The 15,620-nt window shown below is 48.3% G+C and overlaps 1 protein-coding gene across 1 annotated transcript in view; it reads left to right on the forward strand.

The window, feature by feature from the left end:
• The first annotated feature begins 4,571 nt into the window (after nt 1-4,571).
• Nucleotides 4,572-15,620, forward strand: part of ETS1 (ETS proto-oncogene 1, transcription factor) — a 418,514-nt gene continuing 407,465 nt past the window's right edge. The window contains exon 1 of the mRNA XM_078681989.1: nt 4,572-5,018. Within this exon, the coding sequence (XP_078538115.1) occupies nt 4,934-5,018 (85 nt within the window). The 5' untranslated portion in view covers nt 4,572-4,933. The remainder of the gene's footprint in view (nt 5,019-15,620) is intronic.

Consider the following 15,620-nt stretch of genomic DNA (forward strand, 5'->3'; position numbering starts at 1 on the left):
CGGTTCGACCTCCGGCGCAGCTCCGCACCATGTGACTCTGGGCAATAGTTCACTTAATTTGCACGACGACCCCCAGCGCCTTGAAACCCGTAAGTGGGATTAGCTTCGTACTTTACAAATACGGAATTATTATTGGAGAAGTGTGGCTCACTGGTTAGAAGCGGCAGACCCTGAAGCAGAGGTCGGCCCGGGACCAGGGTTCAATTCCCGACGCGGCAGGGTCTTGGGTCAATGCCCGCGGACTCGATAATTCTCGCTTAGGTGCCTACGCTAACCATGGGTCCCACTCTGCAACTCTGGGCAATAGCTTGCTTAATCTCCACAACGGCCCCAGCAACGCTGGGGATGCCTGGCTTCACCTTGGGGTGCCCTCTCACAGGGAAAGCCAGGACGGGTTCCCCAGCAGTATACAGCGCCAGGACACCACGTAACGAGGTAACAGTGCGCTTTACAAGTATACATACAATACAATACAATTATTGTTTTAAGCTACGCTCCCTGGACCCGAAAATGGGGATCCTGCAATTAAAAGCACATGAACTGCTAATAGGAATGCGATACAACTTATGTTGACTGCGCACACTCTGATGCGACCGTCACGTCAACCTCTCAGCATTGCCGACGTTCTTTCTTTAATGCTTGCCAATGCAACGTTTAAAATACTCATTTGTGTTTCACCTTACTTAAGATTTCTTTGAGTTGCACTGCGCATGTCACGGCATAAAGGCCCATCAATGTACAACCTTCATTATGATGGGAGGAAGTAACTGCTAGCTTCAGACTTCCTAGAGGATTACACGCTAATTTACGCAAATAGTGACGTGTCCCGCGGCAAAAGTTTTATTTAGGTGGGAACGAGTGCCAAAAACGTTGCATGCAGCGTACCAGTTGGGAAAGGGAAATTAAGGGTATACAACCTTTACAACGAAACTTTTACAACGAACTACCATTACAACGCAACTTTTACAACGCAAACTATTACAACGCATTGCTCTGGGGGGCGCTCTAGGATAGGGAATAGGTTAATTTACTATCCAATAACCTTCCCTAGTGTCCACGGGGACTGGAGTTGGAATAGTAAATTAAACTATTCACTATCCAACACCCAAAAGCGCTATGCGTTGTAATGGTATGCGATGTAAAAACCACGTTGTAAAGGTATGCGTGGTAAAAGTATGCGTTGTAACGTCATACATCCGAAATTAAGTGATGTGCGTCTGGCACATAGTGCATTCCTTGTGCGCTTTAATCTTGTTTCGGAGATTCACAGCGAAATGCCTGAAATTCATAGGTTGATTTCCCGAGTATGGCCACATACATTGCTCGAGTTAACCCCACATGCACGGGTACCTCTGGCTCTCTAATTGTCATCTAATGCTACTTGAATTATTATATATCTGGATGCAGTGGCATAGGCAGCAAAACTATGTTACACCTCTCGGGTGCATCAGACGAAGATTCAACCCCTGTCTGAACCGGAGAAGGGGGCTGGTGAACAAGCGGAGAAGTGGCTGAATGCCATCGACCATTAGGAAGGCAGGGGGGCAGGCGAGAGGCGAGCCGAGGTTCAACACTGGCCATTAGCCCGAGCACTGCGAAGGCTTGTAAATATGGGGCTTGCAAATCAGGCAACAAAAGCTCATGCTCCAATGTAATAAAGTGTCTTCAAAAAGGCACAAAAGTATATTGCGGAACACGCTTAAGCGTTTCACCAGTACATCAGATTAGATCCCTGCAGCTAGAAGCAGCTTTGGAAGTGGGAGTTCCAATTGCAAGGGGGAGGCACCGCAGATAACGTCAAAAGGTACGCGATGTGCCTAACTGGTGTGAGTATCCTGATTTACTTTAGTTGTCCCAAGACGGAACTCGCCTTGTCACCATCAGGTAATCATATCTTGCATCTGGAATATATAACAACACTTTATTTATTATTATAATTTGCAGAAGTATATAGCGCAAACATGACCCAACAGTATTTGGAGTGGCTAAATAAACACCGGTCTCGTTACACAATGACACATTATATTTATTTTTAGGCACGGAAATCGGAGTGACTTGCCCAGAATAACAGGAGGTGGACGCGACCCTGTGGCCCGTCTTTGGCCCCGCTCCTATGTCGGTAGCCTAGCTTGTACCACTTTGTCACCGGGTGGCGGCGGCCAAACCTGTTACACATAAACATATCCAGAGCGCGCCATAGGCGCTTACTATGAAGTATAGTTCACATACAACACCTGGTGCCTCGAAGGAACGCGTTTCCATCTCTTGGAAGTGCTAGTAACTACATTAGATTGTAAGTTCAATAGTAAACCCAGCATAGATCGGTCATAAGAGTGAGGTCCTGTAAGGTCCTTTTATAGGACTTCAGGCAAAGGATTTCACACAATACTACACAATCCAAGACTTTCTCATAAGGCCAATACATTGCTTTAAAAGTTCTTAGAATATATTCAGGCGAAGGGAAATTGTAAAACTGACTACTGAGCGGTCCTGGACGGAAAGGTTGCCCTTGGTTAAGGACATCTTAGTTACAAAGACTAGAAACAATCATTCATTCAAGGGAAGGCTCAGAAATAAAAGAGCAAAGGCAACAACAACAATGATGCGGTGTATTGCGACGGCATTTTAAATTTGAAGACAGTTCAATTTCATGGCAACGTATGCCAACACAAACCTGATTTAGCACATTAGAAGCATAGAAACAGTAAAACACTGTCACACTGGCATATGGGCAAATACAACACTGCCATGGCCCTCGTGCCACACAAAAGAGGTATCATCTCACCCGAATAATGCCTATTATAGGCTGTTACAGAAATTGTGACCGGTCGCACCGGCCTGTTAGGAAGTTTACTAGCTCCAGGCGGGCCAGCTTGTAGCTTCCTCCAGGTGTACCAATTTTTAAGAATAATTTTGCAAAAGTCATTGCTTAGGCCACAAAGTGATTTCAACTGGTAGAGCCTTTGCGCAGGTTAGCCAAGACAGCAACAAAATAAAACACAGACACCATCAGGTGAGGCTGAGCTTGGGAGTTAAAGAAGACCTTAGGATGTGGGGGGACTCCTTGAGCAGTTAAATGGCTCCAGGATATGGAGGGTTCCCTGGACCAGCAGCCAGGAGCTGACGTTGTTTACTGACTCGTCAGGCAGGGAGGGTTTCGGCGCAATATTAGACAAGGAATGGTGCTCAGCGAAATGGCCCAATGCATGGAGGAAGAAAAAAGATAACTGCCAATATAACGGTATTGGAACTCTTCCCACTGGTAGTGGCTTCCCACCTCTGGCCTGCTTTGTTACCTGCAAAAAGGGTGGTTGGTTTGCGTGGTTTGGGCGAAAGGTGAGGGGAAGAGCCACTCGTGGATGGCCGGTCACCTGTATGCCACCGGGCATCAGGACAGGCTGTTAGGTCAAAAGGACCCAACCACATTATTTGCAACCAGGGCGGCGCTCAAAGGTTGGGCTAGAGTGATGCCTAAGCAAGCAGACCAAAGGGCCCCCATCGATGCCCTTCCCACGGTCACCCTCTCGGCTTACGAAGCTTCCCTCATCGCTGTGACACAAATTACTTCATATTTATACTATACTAATTTTCAACACTAATCCTTTATGGGTTCCGGAGTGGCGTGCTACTCGCCAGAAAAGCGCTTCTACACCCATCAGGGGTAACAAGTGCTATATGAATGCAAAATCTTTCTTCCCCTTTTATCCATCCGCTATCCTTCTCACTCCAAGTAACAGACTAATATCCACCACAGAAATTAACTCATATTTCACCATATTAATTCACCACTGATCCTTTATAGGCTTCCTGAATAGCATGCATCAACAAGCGAGCGATAAATAAATACAAACCTTTGTCCTCTTCTATCCTTCTGCTATCATTCCATATCCAAATAACTGGCTAACCTATCTACCACTTAAAATGTACTTGCATGTTTCACTATACTAATTCAACACTAATCCTCTATGGGTCCCGTAGTAAGCGCTATATAAATGCAATTACAATACAATATACAATATACAATACATAAAAGATACAAACAGATAAACTCTAATTACAGAGCCAATCCAATTACATCGGCCACGCTCCTTAGAGAGACCCCCTCCCCTCCTCTTGTCATTCCACTTAAAGACCTGGGTATACTTCCATCAATCCATCTCGTCAATATATTATTGTTTTGATTTTATAGCGCTTATAAATCCCTGACTAGGCGTTGACAAGCTTTACGGTGGATTGCACGCTAGCCCCTCCACCACCCGATATTCCATTCATCAGTCAGGCATCCCTACCCCGAGATAATTCTTTCTCGTGAGTCCAATTCCCACTCTCACTCCCATCAGTGTAGGTTCAGCCCTGCAGCTGGCCGAGCAAGGTCTCTCTCTTCAGCTCGTCTCCAGACAGATACCCACCCCCACCCTCCACGACATCGCTTCTTCGGCAGGCAGACAGACATCTCTCTTCGCGGTGCTACCCGTGGACAGATCTCCGCCCCTGAATCTCCTCCTACTCATCAAGAAGGGGCTGGCTCTCAGTAGCCCGCCCCCGAGGCTGTCACTGGCCTGGCCGAGCCCACCATGCCGATGAGCTCCTCAGACTCACACTGACCAGAGGAACGGAGCTACGCCCTGAGAAGCCAAGCAAGGAGCGGGGAGGCCAGGAGGGCAGTGGGCATCACGGGAGGGCACTGCATCACGCACAGGAGGACCAGCTTCACACCCGCTGTATCTGTAGGGCACCTCTGTCCGGAACAGCCCTCCTGTCGCTGAGCTTACACTGCCATCGACGGGCTCTACGGGGACCCCAGCCCGCCAGAAACAGCCTGGCAGCTGATTACGTGCCATCAACAGGCTTCACAGGGAACCCCCGGCCGGGACAGGTTGCGCAGAGGGACTTCCGCAACCCTACCCCTGTCTAAAAGACAGCGGCAGTCACCATGAAGGCAGCTGTGGACATTAAACCAACGTTAACCATCATCAAGACAGAAAGACTTGATCTCGAGCCATGCCTATGCTCCCCCGGTAAGTACGTTGGACTCGACCACTTTAACGGTATCATGCCAGAGGCAGGATTTGACAGACAGTCCCAGGGTCTGTGGGCAGTGGCAGGCTCCGATTGGCATTGTTTAGCTCGGAGTCCAACGCAGGTTCTGAATGGCATTGCCAAGCTCAAGACTCAGCGGCAGGGCCTGATCTGGAGTGTAAGGCTCTGTAAATACAAGACTCTAACCAATTGGCACCTTTATGTTCTGTAGCCAGTAGGAGATCTGATGTGCACAGTAAGGTGCTGATGTCGGCGGTAGTCTCTTATTGCCATTGTCGACGAGCTTTAAGATCAACATCAATATGTAATGTGCTGTATCGGGCCCTTTGGTCACTGGTAGGGCCTGATTGGCTCTGTAATGTGCTGGGGGAGCCAGTGTCAGGGCACAGAATATAATAGACATTGCCAGAGTTTTAAGTCACAGACAGGCTCAGATCAGATGGGAGGGGGGAGGGGTTACTGGCAATCTATAATGAGCACTGCCAGGCTCTAGGGTTAACAACAGCCTCCTATGGGCAGGGGCAGGCTCAGAGGCCAATAACCACTTTTAGTGGGCAGGGTTGCTCCGAGGCCAATGCTGGTCGCAGATGAGTAGTCTCATGCTCTGGGCGCTGCCAGGATCTGTGGTTACTGGCTGCCACTAATGGCCAGTACCAGATTCTGAGGCCAGTGGCAGGCAGTGTGACCGGATCTGGTTGTAATTTTCAGCATATGAGCTAGAGGCATGTTTTGCTGGTCAATTTCGAGCACTAATGGCCAGGAGGGAGAACTGCACATCACTTGAAAGCAAGACCAGCGACGGGTGTGACGGGTGCTGTCATGTTCACAGGACTGTGACGGACACTGGTGTCCTCTTCCTGGCTATTATGTCAATAACTGGCCCTGTTGATCAGTTTCAGGTTCTGCAACAAATGGCAGTACCTGGCACGTGTTTCCGCGTGGTTAGTTGCAATCTGTATGTTTCCTAGGCGGCACAACTACTTTCGAACTCAGTTGGACACTTTTAGGTTCTGATGGGTGTAGTTGCATTCAGACTCTTATCATTCCTTCCCAGCTTTGAGTCTCTCGTCATTTAACACTCTTTGTTGCTCTTGGTCTGGTAGGCTGGCTCCAATGGTCTCTTGCAGCCTCTGGGACCAGTAACAACAGCTGCCACTTCTAGGTTCTAACGATCACTTCCAGATATGCACCCTTTCAGGCTGCTCAGCTAGTTGCAGACTCCGATGGCCTCTCTCAGGTCCCTGGACCAGCTTCTGGCTCTGCTGCTCGTTTTCAAGGCTATCAAGAGCTGTTCGTCATTTGCATGTCATGGTGAATTCCTGACCCAATGGTAATTTTTCACTGTAAGTTTCACAGGCTCCCGCTGCTGATCTGACGCTAGCCGGGGAGGGGTGAGGTGGGGGTGGGGTGGGAGCTGGGAGCCGCTACGGGGTTTCATCACACCCCCTCCGCCTCCAGCAGTCCTTTTATTTTCCCTCTTCCTTGCATTTTTCACTCTTGCCTCATATTTTTGCAGCTGCAGGTTGTGCAGAGCTGGCTCTTGTGGTTTAGGGAAAAAGCATTCTGGTGGGGCCTTACGATTTCACAAACATCGGACTATCTGATGTGGCAACGCTGAATCACATCACTCAGCTACGAGACTCAGTTCCACTTTGTTTTCCAAAGAAGGCTCAAGTCCAGCTGAGAAAAGCCTGGCGAGAGATGGCAATTATTGGTTTCTTTCTTAGTTTTTCCATGTCATTATTTCTTTGCTCTAACGGCTCTCTTATGACATCTAGTTTGCTTCGAGAGAGGGTTTTCTGCTGTTTGAGCTCCAGATATTTATTGTGCTTGCATTATTGTCCCCTTTCGGAAACAACACTTGCATTTTAAAGTATTTTTCTCCACACAAAAGGCAAGACGATAGCTGGGAGAACTGGCCTTGGGCAACAGTGTTATTCTAGTGTGGTCCCATACAGTGCCATGCGAGTATGCTTTTAAATTTCTTGACCTCGGAAGGGATTTTAAATTGTGCGATATCCTCCATTTTGGAGTTGTGTGGGGGTGTGTTTTTTTTTTATCTATTGTGTCCTCCAAGATACGCCTTTAGGCGTGTAAGGTTTATGGAGTGCTTCTTCAAATTTGTGATGTCATCCCAACTGTTTCTTCAGGTGTGTTATGTTCTCTCAGGTGTTTTATGGGTTTTATGTCTACTGGAGTACTGAGTCAGATGCAACATCTCATTTAAGATGGCACTTCCGTTTTGTGATGTTGTATTGAAGTTTTTCTATGGATGTGTATAACCTGTGAGATTCATAGTTAGGTCTGCAAGTTCCTCGGATATGCCTTTTCAAGTATGCTGGTTTATTCTTAAAGGCGCTGAGGTATGTAAACTTATTTAGATTGCCATTATGCTTGTAAGTGCCTCTGAGGGTGTTTGTTACAGTGCTGTCTTATAAGATTGCTTATCAGTTGTGATATCCGAGGTTGTTCAACCTTTCACCGTTTTAAGATTGGGTGATTTTGATGGCAAGTGTTTTCTGAGCTGGTAGCGCATGTTTATTTTCTCTGAGAGGAAATTTGGGGATCTAGCAGTAGTATATGTTTCATCTTTGAGATGAACGAGCTGTAGGTTTGTGGCCACATCAAAGTATAAAGTCCAGGAGTGTCGTGTATTCTGACTTGATGATTCGGATGTGTGGTATCATTTTAGGTGCTTCTTTGCTGGGATTAACATACTCTGGGTGTTTTGTCACTGTTCAAGGATATTTCAAAAGTGTGATATGAATTCTTTTGTGAATCAAAACCTACATCACTGAAATACATTCTCCGAACAGGCGCACATGCACCTCCACAGTGGACATTCAGAACACATTTTTGGAATATTTCTCTGCTCTATACTCCACTACTATAGGGAGCGATTATACAGCCCAAGGAGGTTATCTAGATGAGATAGCCTTAGTGTACCTTGAGAAATACATGCAGGATTTTTTGGCTGAACCCATCCCGGTTGCGGATGTATTGTTGGCCATTGAGACTATTTGTGGCTCATCGGCACCTGGGCTCGACGGATTTACTGGCAATTTTTACAAAGAATACAAAGAGCTATTAGCTCTGAAGCTCATTGAGGTATATGCTGAGGCTTTGGAGTTACAGATTTTACCCCCCACCTTTAGAGAGGCAGTCATAATTCTCCTTCCCAAACCTGGTAAGGACACCGCACACTGTGGTTCATACTGACCAGGGTCCCTCCTCAACTTAAGTTACAAAATCCTAGCTAAAGTCATCTCCAATCGGTTGTCCCAACTGATGGAATTCATCATCTCACTGACTCAATCCGGTATTGTACCACATCGCTCCACATCGCTGAACCTTAGAACACTCTTTTCGGTCATCCATTGGATAAATCCAGGCACTCCAGTGGCCGCTATTCTTTTCGACACGGAGAAGGCCTTTGATTCCTTAGAATGGCCTTTCTTTCTATCTGTGATGAGATGCATGGGTATGCCCTTTGGTTTAATTGCTACAACCACACTATTATAAAACAAACCAACCGCTTGGCTGCGTCTAAACGGTACACTCTCGAGTCCCTTTCCTTTATCCCGTGAAACCAGACAGGGCTGGCCACTGTCCCCATTATTATTAATTCTGGCTATGGACCACTTGGTACGTCACTTTCAGAAGCGTCACCTACACTGGCCCTCTCCTGGTTTCCTTGTATGCTGACGACATGATCCTTTATGTTAGACACCCTCAAGCTAATTTACATGAACTAATCAGAGAAATCATCCGCTTCCGTCGCTTCTCAGGATTGGGCATAAATTGGCACAAATCCATCATATTTCCGCTGACAGCCACTACTCAAAAATGGGATTGCGAATTCCCTTGGTGCACAGACTCAGTTAAATATTTAGGAATCCATATTCACTTAGACACCACCCAAATCCTACGTCTGAATTATGGACAAACAGTTGACGCACTCACAACCCAAATAGAAAGATGGCTGAGACTCTCCATATCACTTGCGGGTCGGGTGTTGATTCTAAAAATAGTAGTGCTCCCCAGATTCTTATATCTTTTTAATAATATACCTATTCCTCTTACTAATAGCTTTTTCAAACAATGCGTACTCTATTATCCAGATTGATTTGGGGTGTGAAACCCACGCGAGTCCGATGGGCTGTCCTCACGCTACCCTATGAGAGAGGGGGATATAATGTTCCAGATTTCCAGTTGTACTATGTAGTTGCCCAGTGTAGTTCTGCCTATTCATGGTATCACCCTGACGCTCGAACCACATATTTTCGGCCAGAGTCCGATCTCGTTCTGTGGGGACAGCTTTCGGCCATTCTACCCGTGGGCTTCCCTAGAGACCCAGTGGAAGAAACTCTGCCGGGTCACGGGCACAGCCGTATTTTACTCGTCAGCCTTACCCATCGTGAACCCCCGATTGATTCCAATCACCGAGGAACAATTGGTCCAGCGCACTCTTGCCAAATTTGAAATCTCATGGATAGGAGACCTCCATCCAGATGGCCACATCTTTTCCCTAATGGAAGACGCCCGGTTCCAAGCAGGTACCAAAATGGATAGGTTTGTCATGGGCCGCATCCGCTCCGCCCTACGCTCTACTTTGTCAACTTTCAAAGTTGAGCCCCCTCTTACTACGGTGATAGAAAACGCAGACAACATACATCTCACTTCAAAACTGTACAAAGCATGTGTGGCACTGAAATCGGTGATGACAGTAATATCCGTATAGCATGGGAAATGGACTTGGGGACGACAATTATGGATAAGCAATGGGCTGATTGTTGCTTGGTTACACATGACATCTCACTCAACAGCAGATACAATCTCCTACACTTTAAATTCTTACGCCGCATGTATTTCACTCCGACATTGGCACATAAGATAGACCCCTCCAAGCCACACAACTGTCGTAAATACTCCACCCCATTCTGATTTTGCACACCTTACCTGGATGTGTCCGAAACTGCAGCGCTACATTACACGCTAGGGAAAATGACTAATCTTTCATTGATCCCAACCACGGAAGTAGCCCTGCTGGGTTATACAGTAAACTTCCCTAAAAAGATACGGCGATTTGCATCACTAGGCCTTTTGTTGGCAAAGCGAGAGGTTGCCATCCATTGGGGGCGCAAGTCAGCCTCAACCGCCCAGAGCTGGCTGCATAGCCTAGCGTACTGTAATTTCAATAGTGAGGTATACGCTAGTGTGATGCCCAGCACATCACGCCCCAAAGATATATGGTTCCTGTATCGCTCATACATTGAGAAACTGCGCCAAGACTCAAATTCGCAAGTGGAACAAGGCTTTGTCCCAGAAGGCGTGGGATAGAGATGATTTGTAAATGGTTCTGTTATGATGAGGCACAGGGTCAGACTGATTTGCATATGGCAATGTCTGAACTCGGGTGGTGGAGTGAGCTAAAGAATGATGATGGATTAAAACCAGATCAGTTGACTGGGGGCGAGTGTTTGATTTGCTCAAACGCTCCGTCCATCATTCTCCTTTGGTATCGCTTTATTGATATTGTATGACATTACTATGTAAATTTATCCAACGGGTGCAGACCACGAGTACAGATGTTGCTGATTGGGAATAGGTTCTCAACAGGGATCCTCTTATTGTTCCCCTCATCTTTACATGTCAAACTGTCAATGTTTCAGTATATTGTTGCCTGGTATTTATCTTGAGGATTGCCAATTAGGATAATCATTGACAGAGATGTGGTTGACAATGTATACTGAAATGTTGGTGAATGACTTCATATGTATAATATTTTTGTATTTGAAAATAGAACATAAAGTAATACAAAAATACATATATTTTGTGATTCAGTGTTGAATTGGTTCTATGTGTGTTAATTGTACTCAGAGGTGATCCTTCAGTAGCTTTTATTTTTTGGTTAGTCTTAACTGTCTAATGTGCTTTTTCGAGAGCCAATCGGCCTGGGGTGCTTCAATTGTGATTCTTTAGCTAGGTTGCAATCTTAAGGGTTTTTCCAGCTGTTTTTGCTTCTTCAGGTGTACGATTTTCTTAGGTTGTTATTCGGTTGTTCATGTGATGTTCTTGTATTCCAGAGTAGTCTCTCTGCGATGGCTTTTAGATGTTTAATGTACTCTTATGTGTTTCATTAACGAATGGCAATTCTGAAGAATCAATCAATCAATCAATCAGAACACTTGTAGAGTGCGCTACTTACCCGCGAGGGTCTCAAGGCGCTGGGGGGGTGGTGCCGCTACTGCTCTAAGAGCCAGGTCTTGAGGAGTCTTCTGAAGGCGAGTAGGTCTTGGGTCTGCCGTCGGTGGGTAGGGAGGGTGTTCCAGGTCTTGGCGGTGAGGTAGGAGAAGGATCTGCAACCGGAGGTTGTTAGTTGGATGCGGGGGACATCAGCGAGGGCGAGGCTAGTTAAGCGGAGCTGGCGGGTCGGGGTGTAGAAGTTGAGTATGCTGTTCAGGTTGGCTGGTCCGGCGTTGTGGAGCGCTTTGTGTGCATGGGTGAGGAGCTTGAAGGTGATCCTTTTGTCAACGGGGAGCCAGTGTAGGTCTCTCAGGTGGGGGGTGATGTGGCTGCGGCGGGGTCATTGACGATCAGTCGGGCGGAAGCGTTTTGGATGCGTTGTAGTCGTCGTAGGTGTTTGGCTGGGATTCCTGCATAGAGTGCATTGCCATAGTCCAGTTTGCTGCTGACTAGGGCCTTTTGTCACCTTTTCTTCTAGTTTCGGTCGGGATCCACTTGTAAATCCTGCGGAGCATGCGGAGGGTATTGTAGCAGGAGGAGGAGACGGCGTTGACCTGTTTAGACATGGAGAGGGAGGAGTCGAGGACAAATCTTAGGTTGCGTGCATGCCTGGTGGGTGTCGGTGCTGTTACCAGTGTGGTCGGCCACCAGGATTCATCCCAGGCTGAGGGGGTGGGTCCGAGGATGAGTACCTCCGTCTTGTCCGAGTTCAGCTTCAGACGGCTGTTCTGCATCCAGTCAGCGCCAGCCTTCATTCCCTCCTGGAGGTTGGGTTTGGCAGTGTGCGGGTCCTTGGTGAGGGAGAGGATGAGCTAGGTGTCGTCAGCGTAGGAGATGATGTTGAGGTCGTGTTGGCGGGCCACTTGTGCGAGGGCAAGGCTAGCGGAGCGGAGCTGGCGGGTCGGAGTGTAGAAGTTGAGTCTGCTGTTCAGGTAGGCTGGTCCGGTGTTTGTGGAGCGCTTTCTGTGCATGGGTGAGGAGCTTGAAGGTGATCCTTTTGTCGACGGGGAGCCAGTGTAGGTCTCTCAGGTGGGGGGTGATGTGGCTACGGCGGGGGACGTTGACGATCAGTCACGCGGAGGCGCTTTGGATGCGTTGTAGTTGTCATAGGTGTTTGGCTGGGATTCCTGCAAAGAGTGCGTTGCCATAGTCCAGTCTGCTGCTGACTAGGGCCTTTTGTCACCTTTTCTTCTAGTTTCGGTCAGGATCCACTTGTAAATCCTGCGGAGCATGCGGAGGGTATTGTAGCAGGAGGAGGAGACAGCGTTGACCTGTTTAGACATGGAGAGGGAGGAGTCGAGGACAAATCTTAGGTTGCGTGCATGGCTGGTGGGTGTCGGTGCTGTTCCCAGTGTGGTCGGCCACCAGGAGTCATCCCTGGCTGAGGGGGTGGGTCCGAGGATGAGTACCTCCGTCTTGTCTGAGTTCAGCTTCAGACGGCTGTTCTGCATCCAGTCGGCGACAGCCTTCATTCCCTCGTGGAGGTTGGTTTTGACAGTGTGCAGGTCCTTGGTGAGGGAGAGGATGAGCTGGGTGTCGTCGGCGTAGGAGATGATGTTGAGGTCGTGTTGGCGGGCCACTTGTGCGAGGGGGGCCATGTAGACGTTGAACAGCGTTGGGCTGAGGGATGAGCCCTGGGGGACGCCGCAGATGATGTCAGTGGCCTCGAATCGGAAGGGCGGGAGGCGGACGCTCTGCGTTCTGCCGGAGAGGAAGGACGTGGTCCAGTCAAAGGCCTTCTCTTGGATTCCGGCTTCTAGGAGGCGTGTCTTTAGAGTGCGATGGCAGACCATGTCGAAAGCGGCTGACAGGTCCAGGAGGATGAGGGCTGATGTTTCGCCGTTGTCTAGTTGGCGCCTGATGTCATCTGTTGCAGCGATGAGGGCTGTCTCGGTACTGTGGTTTCGTCTGAACCCGGACTGGGACGGGTCCAAGATGTTGTTGTCTTCCAGGTGGCGGGCCAGTTGCGTGTTGGCGACTTTCTCGATGACCTTCGCTTGGAACGGGAGCAGGGAGATGAGCCGGAAGTTCTTGAGGTCCTTGGGGTCCGCCTTGGGCTTCTTGAGGAGGGTGTTGATTTCGGCGTGTTTCCAGCTTTCCGGGAATGTTGCTGTTTCGAAGGAGATGTTGATGACCTTCCGTAGTTGGGTTGCGATGACAACGTCTGCTTTGTTGAATACGTGGTGTGGGCACGGGTCTGACGGAGATCCTGAGTGGATGGATTTCATGTCCTTGCGTGTCTCGTCGTCGTTGACGTTGGACCAGGAGGTCAGGCGGTTGGCGCTGGTGGTGTTCACAAGGGGGGTGGGGTCTGGCGTAGTCGGGGCGGTCATGGTGTTGAAGCTGTCATGAATGTCAATGATCTTGCGGTGGAAGAAGATGGGTAGTGAGTTGCACAGTTCTTGTGAGGGGGGTATGTTGTTGGCATTGGCGCTGGGGTTGGAGAGTTCTTTTACGATGCTGAAGAGCTCTTTGCTGTCGTGTGCGTTGTTATCCTGGCGGTCTTTGAAAGAATATCTCTTGGCTGTTCTGAGGAGGTGGTGGAGTCTGCGAGTGGCGTCCTTGTGGGCTCCGCGGTTGTCCAGAGTGCGTTCGTGAAGCCATATCTTCTCCAGTTTCCGGCAGGCGCATTTGGAGGTCTGTAGCTCGTCGGTGAACCAAGTGGCTCTCTTGCTTCCATGGTTGTTGGACGGTTTCTTGAGTGGGGCAAGGGTGTTGGCGCAGTCGCCGATCTACTGTCTGAGGTTGTGGGCTGCTTCGTCTGGGTTGGTGGGGTCAGTGGGTGGGTTATGGGCAAGGGTGGTGATCAGCTGGTCTTCGGTGACTTTGCTCCAGCAGCGGCGAAGCAGCTGTTGGGTGCGGTAGTGTGGTTGGTTTGTTGAAGGTGAAGTGGATGCAGCGGTGGTCGGTCCAGTGGAGTTCGGTGGTGTGGTCGAAGGAGACTTGGGTGCCTGTGGATAAGATGGGGTTGGTGGAGAAGTTGGTTTTATGCAGTTGATGCAAACGAGTAAGGTACTCTATGAAAAATGCCAGAAGTGGGAAGTCTGGCAGGACTAATCTGTAAGCTAAGCCTTGCAGTGCAAGCGTTTAAACAAATCTGGAAAAAACGTAAACATTTTCGGGGCGCATCTAAGGGGTGATACCAGGCACACACAGAGAAATGTTGTTCTCGTGGTCTCGAAAGAGTTAACAATTCGCCCATCTATCTCCTTTCCATGTATGAGCCTAACTGGCTCCTTATGATGACCTCACTATTGCAGGTCAGTTACATAATATTAATGTTACAGTTGTTTTCTTTACGGACCAAAGGTGAAAGATGTCTTGGGAGCATGGGGATGTGCATGCAAAACTGAAAGTTTAATTGACGTTTATTCTAATTTTCCAAGTCGACAGCCATTCGAGGAAAAAGTGCAAATCACTGTATTATGCATTATAGCAAAAATAATAATCAGATGGAAAACAGACATCTGTCACTTGGTTCAATTTCTTGCTTATTTTTCTTTACTAGCAGATCATTTTCATGTTCCTGTAGCCCATTTTAGATCCCCTGTTTTTGTGTGAAAATTAAAATACCTTGCGATTCTCCGAGGTCTGTCCTACCACGCCATGGGAATCATTATAGTTTTTGGGTTATCTCATGTTTTAAGTTGCATGCGCTGTTGACGTTGATGGACCGCGTCACAAACAAACATTGGCAAAGTAAATAGCTCTCGCCCATGCGACAGCTATTAGCTTTGCCAATGTTTTTTTACCCATGTTGTACAGCAACGCAGCTGATGTGCATTGTAGCTAATAGTTAGGAAAATAGCTCTATGACTCGACCAGTGTGGATGACGCAGATATCGCCTTTTTTTCTGGAAGGAGGGGGTGGGTGAAAAGGGGATCGGGGGTACAGGACAAACAATGACAGACGGAGGTAAACAGGGCAAGCAATGATGAGGGAAGAGGCAGAGAAGCGCAACAGTGAGAGGAGAGGGCCAAGCACACAGCAGAGGGGTAAGCGTTAAGCAGCGATAACAGAGCAACAATGCAGGAGAACTGTGTAAGTGGCAAGAGGGGCAGTAGGGGCTCCTGGAGGGAGTGCTGCGGGGCTGTGCGGCGGGGCAGGGGAGGGGCAGGGTGGGGCCAGGGTGGGGGATAGTAAACCACAGAATACGGCCGAACGGAGGTAAGTACATAAATAAACAAAACAAATTATAATGTGCATGTTGCAGTGTCAAATGGCGATGCAGCGTGCGCAATGTAATTCGTTGCAGGGGACAGGGAAATCAATGACGGGAGGGTGGCAGGTGAGGGGGAAATTAGGCAAGCAACAATGTAGGAGAGGGGAAGGA

Source organism: Lissotriton helveticus, chromosome 3_1 (assembly GCF_964261635.1).
Source record: "Lissotriton helveticus chromosome 3_1, aLisHel1.1, whole genome shotgun sequence".
Lineage (NCBI taxonomy): Eukaryota > Metazoa > Chordata > Amphibia > Caudata > Salamandridae > Lissotriton > Lissotriton helveticus.